This window comes from Schistocerca americana, chromosome 2, assembly GCF_021461395.2.
Source record: "Schistocerca americana isolate TAMUIC-IGC-003095 chromosome 2, iqSchAmer2.1, whole genome shotgun sequence".
NCBI lineage: Eukaryota > Metazoa > Arthropoda > Insecta > Orthoptera > Acrididae > Schistocerca > Schistocerca americana.
Window position 1 is genome coordinate 1015737399 of NC_060120.1, and position 19725 is coordinate 1015757123.

At 39.8% G+C, this 19725-nt stretch overlaps 1 protein-coding gene across 3 annotated transcripts in view; it reads left to right on the forward strand.

Annotated features, from left to right (window-relative positions):
• LOC124596368 (V-type proton ATPase subunit H) overlaps nt 1–19725 on the forward strand; it is a 162759-nt gene that overhangs the window by 74126 nt on the left and 68908 nt on the right. For 2 of the 3 annotated variants that reach the window (XM_047135476.1, XM_047135478.1), the window contains exon 2: nt 10768–10844. In XM_047135476.1, coding sequence (XP_046991432.1) covers nt 10768–10844 — 77 coding nt within the window. Of the gene's footprint in view, nt 1–10609; nt 10673–10767; nt 10845–19725 lie in introns of those variants that run through there. The other variant, XM_047135477.1, reaches the window with a different exon arrangement.

Below are 19725 nucleotides of genomic sequence, written 5' to 3' on the forward strand. Positions count from 1 at the left end.
TACTTAAACCTAACTAACCTAAGGACATCACACACATCCATGCCCGAGGCAGGATTCGAACCTGCGACCGTAGCAGTCCCGCGGTTCCGGACTGAAGCGCCTAGAGCCGCACGGCTACCGCGGCCGGCTATAAAAAGTGTTGTTTTGATCGGTATATGTCAACTTGGTTTGCACATACTCTCTTAGTTTTTTCTTAGAACATGAAATGCCGTGACACTTAAGTTTCCACTTTCTGTTTGATGAATGTGAGAAACACCGTGTAGTACCGTTGTAAAAGTATAACCAAATCGACAGAGATTTGATAGTGTAGTGGAAATAAGAATTGACTTTTATATGCAAGATTATGGTTCGATTCCATTGTAAGTTAATCTTTTTAATATTTATCGAAATGTCATTTGAGAGGAAATGGAGTGTGTGGCAAAGCCCCTGCAATACACTCTTAAAATCACACATTGCTGTCACAAATAAATTGTATTGTATTTACGCAGGTATTTATTGATGCTCTTTTTCTAAGCTCGTCCTTTAAAAAGCCTATTACATGAGAATTACTGTATATTAATTTATCCTTTTTAAACTTTAAATGGCATTTCAAGTTCTTCGTCCGCTGTTTGGCGATTATATTAATTATATGCAGGTGTAATTTTGGACTAATCTGCTCCCTAATGTTTGATGTTAATACTTTCAACACGAATGTTATAGTGTTCCAGCATTTTCAAATACCTATCTAGGGGAAGTTTTAAAATGAAGTAACTGGAAACAGATTAAACGAAACATTATTAACATCCAGTTGTGGAATGTTGAACAGAAACAAATAAGCTTCCACACGATTAGCTGCAGTTGTTCACGTCACTGCGGGCTTGATAGACCGACTTCCATCTACATCTACATCTAAATTTATACTCCGCAAGCCACCCAACGGTGTGTGGCGGAGGGCACTTTACGTGCTACTGTCATTGCCTCCCTTTCCTGTTCCAGTCGCGTATGGTTCGCGGGAAGAACGACTGCCGGAAAGCCTCCGTGCGCGCTCGAATCTCTCTAATCTTACATTCGTGATCTCCTCGGGAGGTATAAGTAGGGGAAAGCAATATAGCCCATACCTCATCCAGAAACGCACCCTCTCGAAACCTGGACAGCAATGCAGAGCGCCTCTCTTGCAGAGTCTGCCATTTGAGTTTGCTAAACATCTCCGTAACGCTATCACGCTTACCAAATAACTCTGTGACGAAACGCGCCGCTCTTCTTTGGACCTTCTCTATCTCCTCTGTCAACCCGATCTGGTACGGATCCCACACTGATGAGCAATACTCAAGTATAGGTCGAACGAGTGTTTTGTAAGCCACCTCCTTTGTTGATGGACTACATTTTCTAAGGACTCTCCCAAAGAATCTCAACCTGGCACCCGCCTTACCAACAATTAATTTTATATGATCATTCCACTTCAAATCGTTCCGTACGCATACTCCTAGATATTTTACAGAAGTAACTGCTACCAGTGTTCGTTCCGCTATCATATAATCATACAATAAAGAATCCTTCTTTCTATGTATTCGCAATCCATGTTTAAATGCGCTTTTATAGTAAAGCATTGTGCACTGCGTTATCTTCCCTGAGTGGTGCTGGCGAGCTAAGCTGCCGCTTAAAGCGTAAGGTTATTATTGAACCCAAAGAGACAGAACTATCTCTCTGATTGTACCCGACTATATATATACAGCTGAAGCTCCACCAGAATAAAACCAATGAGCTACTGGCAAACGCAGAAGAATACGCAGCATAATGTATATATCAGTGTTGTTACGAAGAATAGATTGTGACTTGCGGGAGTTAACAAAAATATCGCTGAAAATCCGGAAAGCCTGTTTTTCAATCCATAGCGACGTTACAAAAAACTTAATAATGCTTCTCTATCAAAATGAAAACCATTAAAGACGATTATTTACAGATTACTTGATTAACGTACATCGCAACCATGGAGAAATGGCTTCAATAAGGTCAACGTGTTGATTGATTACACAGCATGGTGCAGTTTTACATCAGATATAAGCGTGACACATGAACAAATTCGTTAAGGTCGTGTCTATTCCCTCTTATTCCACATTTTCTAAAAATGCATGAAATCAGAGCAGTTATCTCTTAGGAGACTGCTCCAGTTTCGCAGAGATTGTACCGTACCGCTTTTGTGGGCACACTGTCATAGTTTCCCGTTATGTGAGGGTTGTCCAGAAAGTAAAGCACCGCATTTTTTTTTTCTCAGCCGAAAACGATGATAAGAATGCAAAACGTTACGTATGTATTATTGAAGTCTCCTGAGTGAGCGCGCCAAGTTTCCGTCACTTCCGACAGATAGTGTAGCTGCAGGATAGTTTCAAAATGGCTTCTGTAGGTGATGTACGTTACAAGCAACGTGCCGTCATTGAATTTCTCACTGCAGAAAAAGAAACTGTGAGGAATATTTATAAACGCTTATGCAAAGTCTGTGGAGCATCTCCTGTCGACGGAAATACAGTTAGTTGCTGGCCACGAAGGGTAAGGTCATCAGAAGGCGGTTCGGCGGAGCTCCACGATTTGCAGCTGTCAGCTGTCGCACCTGACCTAGCCCCATCGGACTTCCACTTGGCCGGTCGGGGTGGCCGAGAGGCTCTAGGCGCTACAGTCTGGAACCGCGCGACCGCTACGGTCGCAGGTTCGAATCCTGCCTCGAGCATGGATGTGTGTGATGTCTTTAGGTTAGTTAGGTTTAAGTAGTTCTAAGTTCTAGGGCACTGATGACCTTAGAAGTTAAGTCCCATAGTGCTCAGAGCCATTTTGAACTTCCACTTGTTTGGGCCTTTAAAGGATGCCATTCGTCGAAGTAATTTTGAGGACGATGAGGAGGTGATTCACGCAGTGAAGCACTGGCTCCGCCGCCAGGACAAGGATTGGTACCGACAGGGCACACACGCCTTTGTTTCGCACTGGAGGAAGGCAATAGAACAGGATGGAGATAACGTTGAAAAATAGGATGTGTAGACAAAAAACCATTCTTTCGTGTGCGTAATTCTCATTATGTTCAATAAAGAATTATAGAAGAAAAAAATGCGGTGCATTACTTTCTGCGCAATCCTCGTATATCCAGTGGGAGAGCTTTCTCATTAAAAAAAAAAAATAGACAGTTGACTGTCGACAACAGTCAAACAAGATTTTTCAAGATTTACGCGCTGCTTCTCTCGCATAAACTGTATTGTCTGCACAGATTTTTTTGTTGTTTCTTTTTTAATCTGACTGCTATATTGCACCCCCATAGCTGATATGCACTATGCAAACGGTGTATATCTTTTCTACGCAAACTAAGCTGCAGACAGGGTATTAAAATTTAATAAAGCAATTATTCCTATAACATTTCCACATATTTTAAAAAATAAATTGAATTTATATGTTCTTACGCGATTGTTTGTGCACAAATCAACAATCTAGAAAGAGTGTACCTGGTCTACACGAACAAGGCTGCAGAGAGGATCACTCCTTTGGAGTGGTGCCTATTAAATAGCTTTCTCTGATTTACTTTGACTGTTGCAACATCTTATAAACGTCTCACGCTAGCTAAGGCCATATAAGTATGGTCTATTCCGAATGTACTACTGACCACTTCGCTGATAACCTTGATGTTGAGTGGCTGTAAGCTTCTTCTCCTCCTGACCAAAAAGCGATTCTGGTAGATGGAGTCACAGGTTTTTGTTGATCCTGCTTTTTTGAGTTCTTACGGTGATGTTGTTGTTGTGATCTTCAGTCCTGAGACTGGTTTGATGCAGCTCTCCATGCTACTCTATCCTGTGCAAGCTTCTTCATCTCCCAGTACCTACTGTAACCTACATCCTTCTGTATCTGTTTAGTGTATTCATCTCTTGGTCTCCCTCTACGATTTTTACCCTCCACGCTGCCCTCCAATACTAAATTGGTGATCCCTTGATGCCTCAGAACATGTCCTACCAACCGATCCCTTCTTCTAGTCAAGTTGTGCCACAAACTTCTCTTCTCCCCAATTCTATTCAACACCTCCTCATTAGTTATGTGATCTACCCATCTAATCTTCAGCGTTCTTCTGTAGCACCACATTTCGAAAGCTTCTATTCTCTTCTCGTCTAAACTATTTATCGTCCATGTTTCACTTCCATACATGGCTACAGTCCATACAAATACTTTCAGAAACGACTTCCTGACACTTAAATATATACTCGATGTTAACAAATTTCTCTTCTTCAGAAATGCTTTCCTTCCCATTGCCAGTCTACATTTTATATCCTCTCTACTTCGACCATCATCAGTCCTTAGGTTAGTTAGGTTTAAGTAGTTCTAAGTTCTAGGGGACTCATGACCTCAGATGTTAAGTCCCATAGTGCTCAGAGCCATTTGAACCATTTTGAACATCTTGCCCTTTACAAAACAATGCATGCATATTTGCATGCTTGCATTCAACATTCTGCCAATTAAACTGGTTATTAATATACCAGCTTTTCACATTTGAAATGGCTTATCTCGCACTTGCGTTAAACTGTGATCTAGCAATGTTAATCACTTACGTATATTAGCTAGACAAATATATTCCCGGAATTTCCTTTTTGTACATTAATTACTTTTTGGTGTTGCAATTTTTTTCCGTCAGTGAATTTTCATATATAATTTTCATTCCCTATTTCACGTCCTTAAGTGTTGAATTTCCAAAAACATTGAAACTTCTTTTTATCTCCAACAGTCAAGTACCAGTTTTCATAGTATTTGGTTTTTCCGTCATAAATAAGAAAAATAAGTGTTTCAACGTTTTTGGAAATTCAGAGCCAAAGGGCGTGAAAGAAGCAGAGGATGAAAGTTTTTAAAAATAAATCATTGTTAACGAATTACTAATGCAGTTTTAAAGCTACATCTATGAAAATTTTAGTAATTCTAGCTTCAAAATTACCTTGATAGTGACATTTTTTTTTAAAAAAAAACTTTCATCCCTTGTTTCACCTTCATAGAGGTGGAATTTCGAAAAATCCCTTCTTAAACTATAAGTAAGGTTAACACCCTCTCGAAATTTAAAGTTCCTGTCGCTAGCTGGGCGATGATGAGTCAGTAAATCACTCAGGACAATTCCTGTTGTACGTACATAGATATATGACTAACACTGATGCTGAACATATACGAAGAAGAGCAACATGAATTGCCACAGCTTTTTTGACCCACAGAACATCATCAAGGAAACGCTGAAATACTTGAAGTAGCAGACACTTAAAGTGAGACTTAAACTATAGCCGGAAGGCCTACTTCCGTTTTCGAGAACCAGTAGTAAGCAAGGAATCTAGGAATAAAATACAGCCTCCCTTGTGCTTCTCCCACAGGGACTAGAAAGATAGGATTGGTGTAATTACAACACCCACAGGCGCATTTGAACAGTCATTTCTTCCTCGATATGTGCCTTGAACGGGAAGAAACCCTAATATGAATAACGATAGGAAGTATCGTCTATCAAGCACTTAACACAGATTTGTAGATTATATACACAGACAAAAGAAATTGTTGCAGCAAAAAAATAATTAGTTTAGAGTAATGAAATTTCACGAAAACATTTGTGATTAACACTGCAAAATCACAGGTTAATGAAAGTGCGAGGTAAGCCATTGCAAATGTGAAATGGTGGTGCTTTGATAACGAGTGTAACTGACAGAATGTTGAATGTTGCAAGCAAAAGTGCGTGCATTGTGTTGCACAGGTGCTGGATATCAGTTTGTTAGATGGATTGCACTTGGCTGATCAACACAGGGCGTCTAATCCTGTTTGTGGACGGCGCTGTTGTCCTCCGATGAAGTCCCATATTGCTCCATTGCAGACAGATCTGGTGATCGAGTAGGCATAGACAACGTCTCGGCAATCTGTAGAGCATGTTGGGTTACAACAGCGGTATGTGGACGAGCGTTATCCTCTTGGAAAACTTCCCCTGGAATGCTGTTCACGAATGGCAGCACAACTGGTTAAATCACCAAACTGACGTACAAATTTGGGGCCAGGGTGCGTGGGACAAGCATGAGAGTGCTCCTGCTGTCACAGAGTAGCACCCCAGGCCATAACTCTAGGTGCAGGTCCAGTGTGTCTAGCACACAGACAGATTGTCTGCAGGCCCTCAACTGGCCCCCTTCTAACCAAAACACGGCAATCACTGGGACTTGCGCAGAATCAGCTTTGTCAGAAAACGCAACAGACCTCCACCCTGCCCTGCAATGGGCTCTGGCATGCCGCCACGTAAGTCGCAAATGGCTGTGGTTTGAGGCCAGTAGAATGCAAACTACAGGGCGACTGGCTCGCAGCTGTCATTGAAGTAATCGATTTGTAACAGTTCGTTGCATCTGCGCCAGAGACATACACCGAACACGAAGCTCTTCTCTTCCAGTAGTGCCACGTGATCGTCCAGGGCCTGGTCTTCTTGCGACCGTACATTCTCATGACCACCGCTGTCAGCAATCATGTACAGTGGGTACATTCTTGCCAAATATTTCTGCACTATCGCAGAAGGAATATCCTCCTCTCGTAGTCCTTTTACACGGCCTCGTTCAAACTTAGTAGGGTGTTGATAAAGGCGTCTTTGTCGCCCTAAAGGCATTCTTGACTAACATGAACTCACCACGTCCGATTTCAGAAATAGCTCACGCCCACGAGTGTTGCAGCTTGTATTTCAAGCAAACCGATTTGCAGCCTCATAATGGCGCTACTGGCGTTACACTTATGCGACTGGCGCGAAATTTAAACAGACATCACCTTTCAGATGTAGAGGAACGCCTACAAGTTTTTGTGTACGTCGAACAACTCCTTCTTGGTGCTGGGATTTTTTTCCGTCTGTGTATGTAAACGTAGATGCAGCCTCTATTTACTTACTGGGTGCATCTCACTGTATACAATAAACTGTACGAATTAACTGGTATCCGCTACAAGAATTCGAAACGAAAATAAAATTGACTGATGTAACCAGAGACATCATGTGTTGGACACTAGAATGGAGGATAATAGTAATAGAGAATGTTGTACATAGAGATTCAGATGGTTGTTGTCGTTTGTGTGGTCTTCTCTCAGAAGATCTCCACACTAACCAATATTTGTGCAGGCCTCTTCTTATCTGCATAACTGTTGCAACCTACATCCATTTGAACCGACTTGCTATATTCAAGCCTTTGTCTCTGTCCACAGTTTTTGACTTCGAATTTCTCTCCATCGCCAAATTGAGGAATCCTTGATACCTCATTATCTGTCCTATCAACTGGTCCATTATTTTTGTCAGATTGTTCCTTAAATTTCTTCTTTCCCCTGTCTGATTCAGTAGCCTACCCATCTAATCTTCAACATAGTTCTGTAACACCACATTTCAAAAGCTTTTATTGTCTTCTTGCTTGAACCATTTTTCAATCGTGTTTTATTTCCATACAAGGTTACACTCCAGACAAATGCCTTCAGAAGAGACTTCCGAAGACTTAAATTTATATTGCACTAGTTGTTACCCACATCTGTGCTCACATATAAGTAGTTTCCTAATATAATTCCCTCAGCATTGCCTGATTTAATTCGACTACTTGTTTTACTTTTGTTGATATCCGTATTATAACCCGTTTTCAAGACATTGTCCATTCCATTCCACTGTTCTTCCAAGTCTTTTGCTATCTCTGACAGAATTATAATGCCTTTGGAAAACTTCAAAGCTTAATGTCTTCTCCCTGAATTTTAATTCTTTTTACAAATTTCACCCTCGTTTCTTTTACCATTTGTTCAATGCTCAGACTGAATATCACTAGGGATAGGCTACCACGCTGTTGCATTCCCTTGTCTACTACTGCTTCCCTTTCATTGCTGTAACTTTAATAACTGCACTCTAGTTTTTGTAGAGATTGTAAATAACTTGTTATTTATACCTGTTGCCATCAGAATTGCAAAGAGTGTATTCCAGTCAATATTGTCAACCATTTTTCTAAATCTGCATTAAGCTTTATGCATAAGTTCGCCATTCTGAAGAATCTTTCAGGACAACCCTCATGTGATAACCAAACTGGGCTCAGCTTTTGTCAGTTTTTCCATTCTTCTGTAAATAATTGTCAGTTCAATTGGACTGAATCCAAATACATGGAATGGCACAGCTCTTATGTATGGAGATTAATAATTATGTTGTCTGTATAGAAATTAGACACCATATTTTCTGGCATTTGTAAATGCTCCTCAGTGAAACTAATTTTACAGCAGATTGATACTTTTATAATAGTCCAGTACTTTTTCTCGTTTCCCAATATAAATAAGTTATTCAGATTATAGTTAACGGTATATTATTCACTGTTAAGCAATTCTGGTGGAAACCGTTAAATGTACAATACCATTTTGATGTTTAGGATGTCTTTCTGCAGCCCTAAGTAATCCCTAACCATAATTCAGTAGCAAAGACAAACTTGTAGAATTAATTATAAGATGGAACAAAAATCTGACAACATATCCAGTTGTAGAAGCAAAAGATTAAGTTATTGCAAGTGTTACAAGCCAATTGCTTCACCATTTATCATGGCAGGATAAGATCTTCAAAACGCAATGATGTGAAAAAATCTTCAATAGCGCAAATAATGAAGCACATTTATCCTCATGTGTACAGATTCTTATCTTCCCTTCCCAGCTATCATATAATCTTACATTGCATTTTAGTACACAAACCAGTAACCCTAATGGTCTACATTTAAAATCACAGTACTTCTCAAAAGCTACAAATCCACACTTCCTAAAAATAGCTGAGTATGTGCCTATTCCAGATCACATATGTGTTACTTTCTTCAGACAATCTCTGTATAAAATAAAGAAATGAAAATAAAGCCACAATAATAACAACTGCTATACAAAGCAACGTTTTGGCTTAATGTACACATAAACTAATGTAATTCAAAGTTCATTTTCTGCATTGTTCTTCATGAATTTTCCTTATTGATTTCACATGAACACTGTAAAATTCTCACACAATCATGGAACATGCCATAGCAGTGTGTGAATAATAATTAATTTAATACAATGCATGATAATAATATTTTTATTTTTCATTTCTAATAATGATCAGAGGTTTTTCGATGTCCTCCCATATGCATTTCAAAATTATGAATTGTTGCTGAATTTATTAGAATATAACTGCAAAATTTACGTTATTAAAGTTACCCATACCCATAAGTCTGTTTTCGAGATTACTCACATTTTTTTCCCCGATAATATCCATACAGAAGAAACTGGTTCAAATTATATTTACTTTTGTTGGCAGTGACAGAGAAGTACATACAGGTGGAAAACTATTTATTATTTCAAAAGTAATTGACATAACTGTTAATATAGTTATCCCACTGTGAGACAAGACAGTCAATTCCTTCATGAAAAAATTTTTGCAGTTGCCTGAGAAACAATGATTGTACCTAGGCATGCTCCTCTTCATCGGAAGCTAATCAACGACCACGAATGTCTCTCCAGGGCTCCAAACATATGAAAATCGCATGGGGAGAGATCTGGACTGTAGGAAGGATGTGTAAGGGCTTCCCAGTGAAACTTCTGCAGTGTAGTCAAAACAACGTTGGCAACATGTATGTGAACTGGTCAACGTTCCAGGGTATTTGGACATGACGGCGTGCTTCAATTTTGGCGGCGTGTCCTACTGTCCATGTTGGCACATGGCATCATTATATTGCAGGTTAATGCCCGCACACAAGTGGCCAGGGCTGTTTCAACTACGCTGCAGAAGTGTTGCTGGGAAGTCCTTACTCACCCTCCATACGGTCCAGATCTTTCCCCATGCGATTTCTATATTTGTGGAGCCCAGAAAAAAAAAATCGTCGCTGTCAATTTGCTTCAGACGAAGAGATGCACGCCTGGGTACAATCATGGTTCCGAAAGTAACTCAAAGATTTTCCCACGAGGTAGTGACCATCTTGTTTCACAGAGGAATAAATTTGTCAACAGTTACGACAATTACTTTTGAAATAGTAAACTTTTTACTTGCTTTTTTCTCTATACCTTGTTTTAATTTGACCGCCCCTTACATTTTCCCAACAGAACACTAATGTTTCACTGTATCATAAGATCGCTTAAGATTTTAGGTAACTAAACTTAGTTTGCATTGCTGTCAAGTGTCCAGCAGTAAACTCTTTTCTGGACAACGATTTTCAGCTCCGAGATATCATGGATAAAGTGGTTTATCATTAGAATGGCTTCATGGTTGAATCACACCATTCGTAATAGGCTCGTCTTCATGCCGCACGTGATTATGATACGTCATTGAATTCAACTTCAGTTTTGGTTTAGGAAAAGTTATAAATGCCTATGCGTAGATAATTTGAGTGAATTTGTAGAACAATATGGTATTGCCTAATAGAATCCTGTTGTACGGCTAATCCAGAAAAGTGAGGACGTAGATGGCCTTCATTAACAACAAAAGTACATACATCGAAGTTACAGAATAATTCCACAGTGTATTCATAGGCGGTAGAATTTCATAAAATGAGAACTCCAGGTGCAGTACTCTATTGCAATGAACAGCACGTACGTGTAAATAAAAGACAGAAAATGACATTAATCGATTAAGTTCGATGTCCCTTTTCTTTCTCTAACCTGTTCTCAAGAATCTAAAGTTGGCTGCACTGCTACATCAGATCACAAGATTCGTCTGCAAGTAAGTGGATGTGCTATATTGTTCTGAAAGAAGGCGTTGACCTAAAAAGTGTATTGTTTGTTGTAATCAGTAATACAACAATCTGTTACTTTCAGCGAGGACAGCGCCTTGTCATTAACCATGGCAGACTCTACAATAAAATCCATTATTTCGTTACCAGACGAAAAAATTGGTAAGTTTCAAGTCAGTTTGGTGAGTACAGTACCGCTGATTTTTCGTCAGTTTATTCAGCTTTTGGAATTACTGGCAGCAGCTCTTATTGTGATTGATGAATAGAGCGTGTATCTCTAATAATCAAAATACTGTTGATTTCTTTCAAAATCTTAAATGTAAACAGTTTCATGTTTGTCTTTAAATCTTTTGTAGGATAGATTTATTTGCTGTATATGACTGTATTTGCACTGCTAATCCAAAATCATCACTGTATTTTTTATGTGTTGTTTTTGCCTATAAAGTATAGCGAAAAATCCAATACTTCAGAGTTCTTGAGTTGAAGAGAAACTAATCTTTTTGTAGAGTAGTAATATATGTGTGATAAATGACAATTTGCTGGTACTATTTAAGATACCATATAAATAAATCTAAGAAAAAATATTTGAAGGAGGCACGCTACGTCTGAGTAAAGTGAAGTCTGCCTAGGGTATTTATTAATGTGTGCCAAGCTGCCCAAACTTCGGATTTGTTTCTTTTCTATGTGAACTAAATATTTTTCCAAAGTGTGAAATTCTATCAGTAGTGGAAGACAGCCTCTAAAATCATTATTGTAAAATTGGAATACATTAGCTAACATTAGTGAGGATTCATTGACTAACAAGGTAACCCATAAAATAAACAGTGTAAGTGCAACAGCCAGTTTGCGTAGCTGTAATTTCAGGAAGTTGAATTTTTGTTCTACTTTGTTAGATTGCAATGTATTCTACTTAAGCATAGTAATGCTATACGAGCAGCCATTTCCAATGCCTTAAAGTAATCTGTAATATTTGGATTGTGTCATCAGCATGTCAGGTTGACGATACTCAAGTCACTAAATTTGAATTCATCATCCAGAATCTTTCCCCCATACAAACTACACACCAACAAATACGTCTTTATGTGACAAAATTTATATCTATGTACTCATTCCAAGAGTGTTGTTGATCCTTGGTGTTTGTGCATGTTTCAAATGAATTGTGATCAGTGTCCAAGTATAGCATTGTTTCTCATTATCACTTAAATTTTGGCCTCAAGAGGAATGTGTGATGGGAGTTGTCATTTGGCCAGTGGTGTAATGTTAACAGTTGTTGTCACATCACCTTTTGGTGCATATATTCACAGTTTTGCTAGGTAGCGATAAACTAACATCAGTTGGCAAAGCCAACAGGTCTCAAATAAATAATAATATAAATAAATAGATAGAGTTGACCCATTGACTTGTAGCTTAGTCAGAGGCATAGTTTAGGTTGAAAGATAACAATTTGGTTTTGAATTGGTGAAGCTAGTAAATGTGGTATTAAAAAATACCTTACCCTATTTGAAAAAATCGCCAATAACTTCATTTTATAGTTGCCATATTGAAATTTTGAGTTTTTTATGCTCCAAAGTTAATAAATTACAATATCTGCTGTTCTCGGAAAATTGGTGCTCCAATAAGGAATCATCAGAAGTTAATTAAATGTAAGGCCTAGACAATGACCTTCAGTTGTACATAGAAATGGTGAAATGAAAAAGCCTAACAATAATATTATATTGTAAATATTCTGTACGTGGTAGAGTCATCACATTTTGCGTAAGAGCTTACATATGTTGTCGCTCAACTCAAACTGGTTTTGAACGTGTCATTAAGAGACATCATTTCAGTTAATTTATGTTGAAATATAGCACTGTAAGGGGTGTTGAATCAGTATCATGAACAAGGTTAACTGATTAAATTGCAAACATGGTCAGCGGACAATACAATAGCAGAAAAGACTATAAGATGAAGAGAAAATTAATATATACTGTGCAGAGAAATCCTGAAAAATGATGTCACATGTGAAATAGCATTTAATGGGTCCAGAAAAATCATTGTATAGAATCTTGATAAATAAGGAGCAATCGAAATGTTTCTATTTAAATGCCTTACACTCCAGAATCGATATGCCAGTAAAGTAAAAGTGTGCTAAGCATTAAGACAAATTATCCCACACCCATTTGGTGAAACACTTGCCCTGCTGTATGAGGTAGTCACTAATTGCCTACTGCACATTTTCATCCAACAGGAATTGTCAACCCTTGAAGGCCCCTGTAAGGAGCCAAAAGCATGGTATTCACTTGGGGAGAGATCAGGACTATAGGGTGGGTGCTCAAGTGTCCCCTACATGAGTTTAACTGTTGAGGCTGCCCTCCATGATCACTGGCATCTTCTGCCAAATTGTGACCAGTGTGGATCTTGGCACACGTTCTTCATGCCCTGATAAATATCTATCAGTGTTTGTTCTTTGGCAGCCAAAATAAAAATAACAGCACATTGGACCTTTTGGGATGCATTTGATAATAACTTTGCCATGGTTCACATTTTCCATTTGCCACACACACATCACAAAGACATGAATGCCACGCTTGCATGTCAGTGCTTATGTATCCGCTTCAGAGTAATGCTATGTTGCATATGTGCTGCAACAACTTCCTCAGTCATAATCTTTTTGATCACTCCTTATAGTTCATCTTGTATTTAGCCATGTCTATAGTGTAACTCAAAGTAAGGCTCATTTAAGAGACAATTTGTTTGCCAGTTGTCCCATACTGAAAAGCCCTAAGTTTCTTGAGTTCAATTTGGGTTTATGTCAGAACTATTCTGCTGAAAGGAATACTATTTGTGCACACAGTCTGGAACATAACACACTGGTGGGTGTCTGAAACAGACAGTGGAAAACAATTCCTGCCATAGTGCAACTGTCATCTTGTTTCATAGTCTGTCTCTGGGTTTACAAACTCTGTTTCTCATCAGTTCACCTCGAGAGAGAGAGAGAGAGAGAGAGTGTGTGTGTGTGTGTGTGTGTGTGTGTGTGTGTGTGTCGCTATACCCCCCTCTCTCACACACACACACACACACACACACACACACACACACACACACACACATATATATATATATATATATATATATTTTTTTTTGTTGTACAGTGCAATGGTGGGTACAATCATTTCTGTCCGATACGATTTTGACAGCCTACACTTCAGATATCTTATATATAACTTTTTGAGGGTTACTCGAAGCCTACAGTACCACTTCCCTAACCCGCAGCCAAACTGTGACCTTTCAGTTTGACTGAGACATCAGGCTAAGCAACATATCAGTATCTCACCACAACAAAGATTTTGTACTCACATTTACTAGCTTCCCCACAACTTCACAACCATACTGTCACTTTCAGCCTAACTTAGACCTTTGGCTGCGCCACCAGTCTGTCACCACAACCTACAATTAAAAACAAAACAAAATAGTAATGTGGGCACTAAAAAGATATTTTCAGTGTCTTATTCTCTTTCTGTTACTGTGCACATATGACATTACATGTGACATACCATTACATTGTATGTCAGAGCAGATGTCCAGTATTGATAGGCTCAGTTGGGCACTTCTTGGTGTATGTTCGCAATGAATGTTTGTTTAACCAAGTGTCATGTTTGTATTGTTTTTGTTGGTGGTGGCGATAGATATGGGAGCTAGTGAACCTGGTTCTGTCTACTACTCTGGAGGAGAAGCAGTGGTGTCAGTGTGCTTCGTGATCAAGAACTATATGCTGACCATCTCTTACTGTTGCTGGCCAAATAGTGGCAGTGTAAATTTCTTAAGTTATCAGGGTTCAGATTAGCAACTTCTACTACAGAGATGTTATGGCATTAGTTACACTTGCAATTGTTCAGACTTCTTAATTTGGTTGTGTGGTACCTGTTCTCATTGTAGAGGTATGAACCTCTCCTATAAAACATTTACCACTGGCAGTTATGATATACACAGCTCAGTGTTCCCTTTTGCCAGTTTTATGAACCTATTAAGTAAGCTTTTGTGATTTCTCTTCATGTATTGCAGTTTTCACAAACAGTATGATTCCTGAAACTTCCTGGTAGATTAAAACTGTGTGCCGGACTGAGACTCGAACTCTGGACGTTTGCCTAGTATCATAACTTTTGCTGAAACTGTACATTAATGCCATATTTGAAGCTATTGTCGACATTTTCTCTTTTACATTTTTTTTTCTGCCAATTGCAAACATGTCGTTTATACTGTAACAAATATTGTGTATTAACTAGCTATGCCCGATTTGGGTAAAATTTCTTTTTTCCATGAAATCCTCCATCTTCTTCATTAGGAACCACTGACTTTCATGGCTGCTGTTGTGGCAACCATTTATATCCAGTAGGCAGCATGTGATTAGCGGTTGACGAACATTGTCATTATATCATGCTACCAGTGATTTTGGTCATGTGTGTGCTGGTACCTCAACACTCTTGTAGGAATGTAAACAATAAAGCACAGTTGTCTGCCTCTTCTCAGCATATAGAACTTGCTTCCACACACAACAATAATAGCCTCTGACCCAGCTGAATTGTTCTCATGAATTCTGCTTCTACTTCTCCTCTAATAAGAGAATTCCAATAAACAGAAGGGTAATGCAAGACTTTCATGTCATCAAACATAATTCTGTGATCATTTGTGAGCCTATGCTCAACAACTACTGATTACTCAAGTTCTCAATTTTCAATGTGCTTTGGGTGTTGCCCACTGCATTTGAAACTAGTTAGGCTAGGCTGACCACTGTAGTTACATTTACACTCACAGGACTCTTAGGAAGTCCAGGATGCCTTGAGACCATAATTGTCGTTAAGAAGACTCAACATCTCCCAAATCTTCCCTTCATTCACCTCCCCCACCACCTGCTCGCCTCCCCCACCCAGTACCTGCTCATCTCCCCCACCCACCACCTGCTTCCTCCCCCCACCACTCCTGCCTGCCCCCCCTCCCATCTGCCTGCTCTCCCTATTTCCCTCCTCCGTCACATCTGCCCCCCCCCCCCCCCGCCCCGGTCTGCCCACTCCAACCTCTCACGCCTAACTACTCGCTCCCACCACACCTACCCCTCCCACCCCTCCTGTCCACTTGCTTTCAAAACCTCCATCCCCCTCTATTTGCTTTCTAAATGTCCCTCCACTTGCTCCCACCTCAATCTCCTCCACTCGATCCCACTTCATCCCCCAACCCTCGCTCCCACCCCACAGCACCTTCCATTCTCTCCCACCCCATAACCTCGCTCTCACCCCACAAACTGTCTCCATTCATGCCTCCACTCATTCACACCACACCTGTCACTTCCCCACAAACCCCCCCCCCCCCCCCACTCACTCCCACCTCGCCACTCATTTCTCCCCCTCCATTTGCATCACTCTCCCTTCAATAACTTCCCCCATCCACTCACTTTCCAGCTTCTCCCACTCGACTTACCTTCCCTTCCGACTCAGTACTTTCCATATAGCTAAATTACTGACCCTATATTTTGCCAAATTATTGACTTCAAATAGTTCTTACCCAGACTTTACACAACATCAGATTTTATAAGATTAGAGTCTTTTTGTCGTTTAATACCCAACATGTGGAGATGCGCCTTTCACTGACAGGAAATCCAACAGTGCACTAACACAGTGCAAAGGTGCTTCGCCATTTTAGTGGCTATAACAAACAAAGTTTTCTGGTTATATTTAGCAAGATTCGATAGGAAGGAGTTTTTCCCTCTCAATTAACAGAAAGTACAATTTTACCAGTATTCAAACTTGACAGGAAGAGTCTGTATTTTCAGATACAGGCCAGTCACTTTGACAACTGTCTGCAAACTCGTGGACTGCATAGTTAATCACAGGTTCTGCTGGTAACTGGAATCGTGAAATTTGCTTTCTCCATTTCAGTGCTCCTCACCTTTTACAAGGTCTATTCAAAAAATTCCATAACTTTGTCCACAAACAAGGTTTTCAACTTTGTTTAGCATCAATTACTATTTTTCGCACGATGTAAATTTCTTTTGTAACTCATTTTGCAATTTCTTATTTTTATCTTTGATTACTTTTCTAGGAGGAAAATTACAGCATTGTCTGCAAACAATGTAAGAGGGCTGCTCAGGTTTTGTCCTGAGCCATTTATATACATGAAGGACACCAGATGACCTATAACACTTCCATGGGTAACCCCATACATTACTTTGGTTTCACTATATGATGAACTGTGACCTTTGACAGGAAATCATGAATGCAGTCACTCAACAGACATGAAATTCCATAGACACGCAATCAATTTAGAAGCTGCTTGGTGAGGAACGGTGTCAGAAGCCTTCTGGAAATCTAGAAATAGGGAATCAGCTTGGGCTCCCCTGTTTGACAGCATTCATTACTTCTTGTGAATAAAGAGTGGTACGGAAATGGATGACCAATGTCACAGGCAACAGAATGTGAATGATAAAAACCTTCACCAAAAGTGGAAGGGGTCACTTCAGATGTCTTGAAGAGAGGCTGTATTCTTGTGTTGCACCCATATTGGTCACATTTACCTTGCACAGAGCAGGATGGTGTGGCAAGAGAATCCTTTCCACTGCACCTACGAAATGAACCTAACACAGCGTAAGGGAACGTCGAGACTCACTTGACACACAAATTTCAAACTGCCCTTGGCACAGATCCTGATTGAGAGTGCAGTGAAAGCAAACTGTACTTTAACCTTCCTATGGAAAAGTGGATATTGCCACAATTTAAAACCACTTATCAGCTTATGTAATAGGTGCAGGGAGGGAATACCCTCTGCCAAGATTTTGCCCTTGGGGCTCTTTACCCAGCTCCATCCCTGCATCTCTCCATAATGATATCCACTTTTATTGGTCCTTATCGTGTTCCAGAACAACTTTGAGTACACGTTGCCTGCCCACTGCTCTTGTTTTCACCTGCCAGTGCATTGCAGCTTTTTTTGCGCCATTGTCAGTTCACTGTATTCGGCATGTCATTTCATGTGACTGGTCAAGTACATAAATAAAGGGAAAGGCAGCCACTCATCTATAAAGGATGAAAGTGTGGGGGCACAGGGACATGTAACAGGAAACATCATTCACACTATCTTTCAAGCTCTTGCTCTTTTTCTGGTGAAAATACACACACTCGTGCACGCAGCCACACACACTCAAATCTACACTCCCGTGGTCATGGCAAGACTTCATTAGCTATTAAGAGGGTACGGATACTAACTACCACACTGTTGAGTAGCTTAAAAACCCCAGTAGTCACAGCATCAAATTGCTGGGAAGAATTGGAACTTTACCAGCTTATGTTAGGAACACTGTCACTAATGAAGTATTCTCTCTTGGGTAACAAGGAACCTTATTTGCTCTATAACTTATCATTCCATTTACTGCTGTTAGAGCGAGGTGTCAGTTATTGCACATGACAGTCCTGTCTTTTGAAAACTCATAATTCCACTGTGAGTCCATCTTGTTTCATTCTGTAGTATCTCTAGATGCTACAGTGACTCTTGAAGTTGACAATAAAAAGGTATATTTTGTAATAGGTATGAGGTTTGTTCAAAAAATTCCAGAACATTCGTAATATTGCGCCAATGGTGTGTTGGAGCAGAATGCAGTTGGCATTCCTGCACATGCCTTTGTTTAATGTGTAACTGCCGGAAGTTTCATTGGTGTATGTCTGTAGAGTACAATGTGTTGTGTCACACAGTTAGCGAAATTTGAGATGGCAGAGTAAGAGGAGCAATGTGTCTGCATTAAATTTTGTGCAAAACTCAAGGAAACCTCTACATAGACACACCAAATGATGCAGGAGTCCTACAGTGATGAGTGCTTAAGCTGTGCTTGGTGTTATAAATGGTTCACACAGTTCAAAAATTGTGGAACGGAAGTTAAAGATGACCCTTGTTCAGGATGCCCTTCAACGTCTACTGACGACACTCGTGTCTGGAACATCAATGAAATTGTGCATGCTAATCGATGTAGACTGACTATCCAAAAGTTTGCAGAAGAATGTAGAATTTCAGTTGAATGATGTTATGAAATCGTGACAGCATCTTGGAAGAATCTGTTGCCGACAAGTCTGTCCCATGGCTGATGAATCAAGACCAGAAATACCTTTGCCTTGCAATCTGTGAAGAGCTTTTGGGTTACGCAGATGAGTAAGAGAATAACTGGTGATGGCAGGTGTCGCTACGAATATAATATTGAGACCAAGGCTCAATCTTCACAATGGTTCGGGAAAGGTTATCCAAAACCAAAAAAGCTCGTCAGGTCAGGTCGAATGTCAAAGCCTTGCTGTCTGTTTTCTTTGTCTTTGAAAGATTAGTTTATCATGAATTCATACCACAAGGACAAACTATTAGTCAGTGGTACTATCCGGACGTGTTGCAATGCCTGCGAGAAAATGTGAGAAGGAAACAGCCTGAAATGTGGTGACTCAATTCGTGGCTCTTGCATCACGATAACGTACCTGCACATTCATCCCATTTGGTGCATGACTTTTGCACAAAAAGCGAAATAACTCTGCTGCCTCATCCTCCGTACTCTCTAGCCCTGGCCACTGCAGACTTTTTTTTCCCCCAAAAGCTATAAACCCCATTGAAAGGACGAAGATTTGTAAAAATAGAAGAGATATCCAGCAGGAGGCATACCAAGACTGCTTCTGAAAGTGAAAACAGCATTGGCAGCGGTGTATCAATTGTGGAGGAGAGTATTTCGAAGGAGACCATGCACAATAAGTGAAAGGAAAACGTAGAAAAATTTTGTGGAGAAAGTTCTGGGATTTTTTTAGAACAAACCTTGTATTTGCAAGAAAGGGGGAAGGGCTGATGTGAATGCAACTTGAGTAGTATATAATTAGCAACACAGACACTTCTTGAAGAATCACCACTAGTCAGAAAGATATTCTGTAGAAATATTGTACATTCAAGAACATTTTACTTCATTAGTTGCCTGAAAGATGTAATTGCTGAATTAATTGTGTCATTGGTTGTGCTATATGTTTTCTTTCTGTTGGTGATGTCAAAACTGGAACAACGT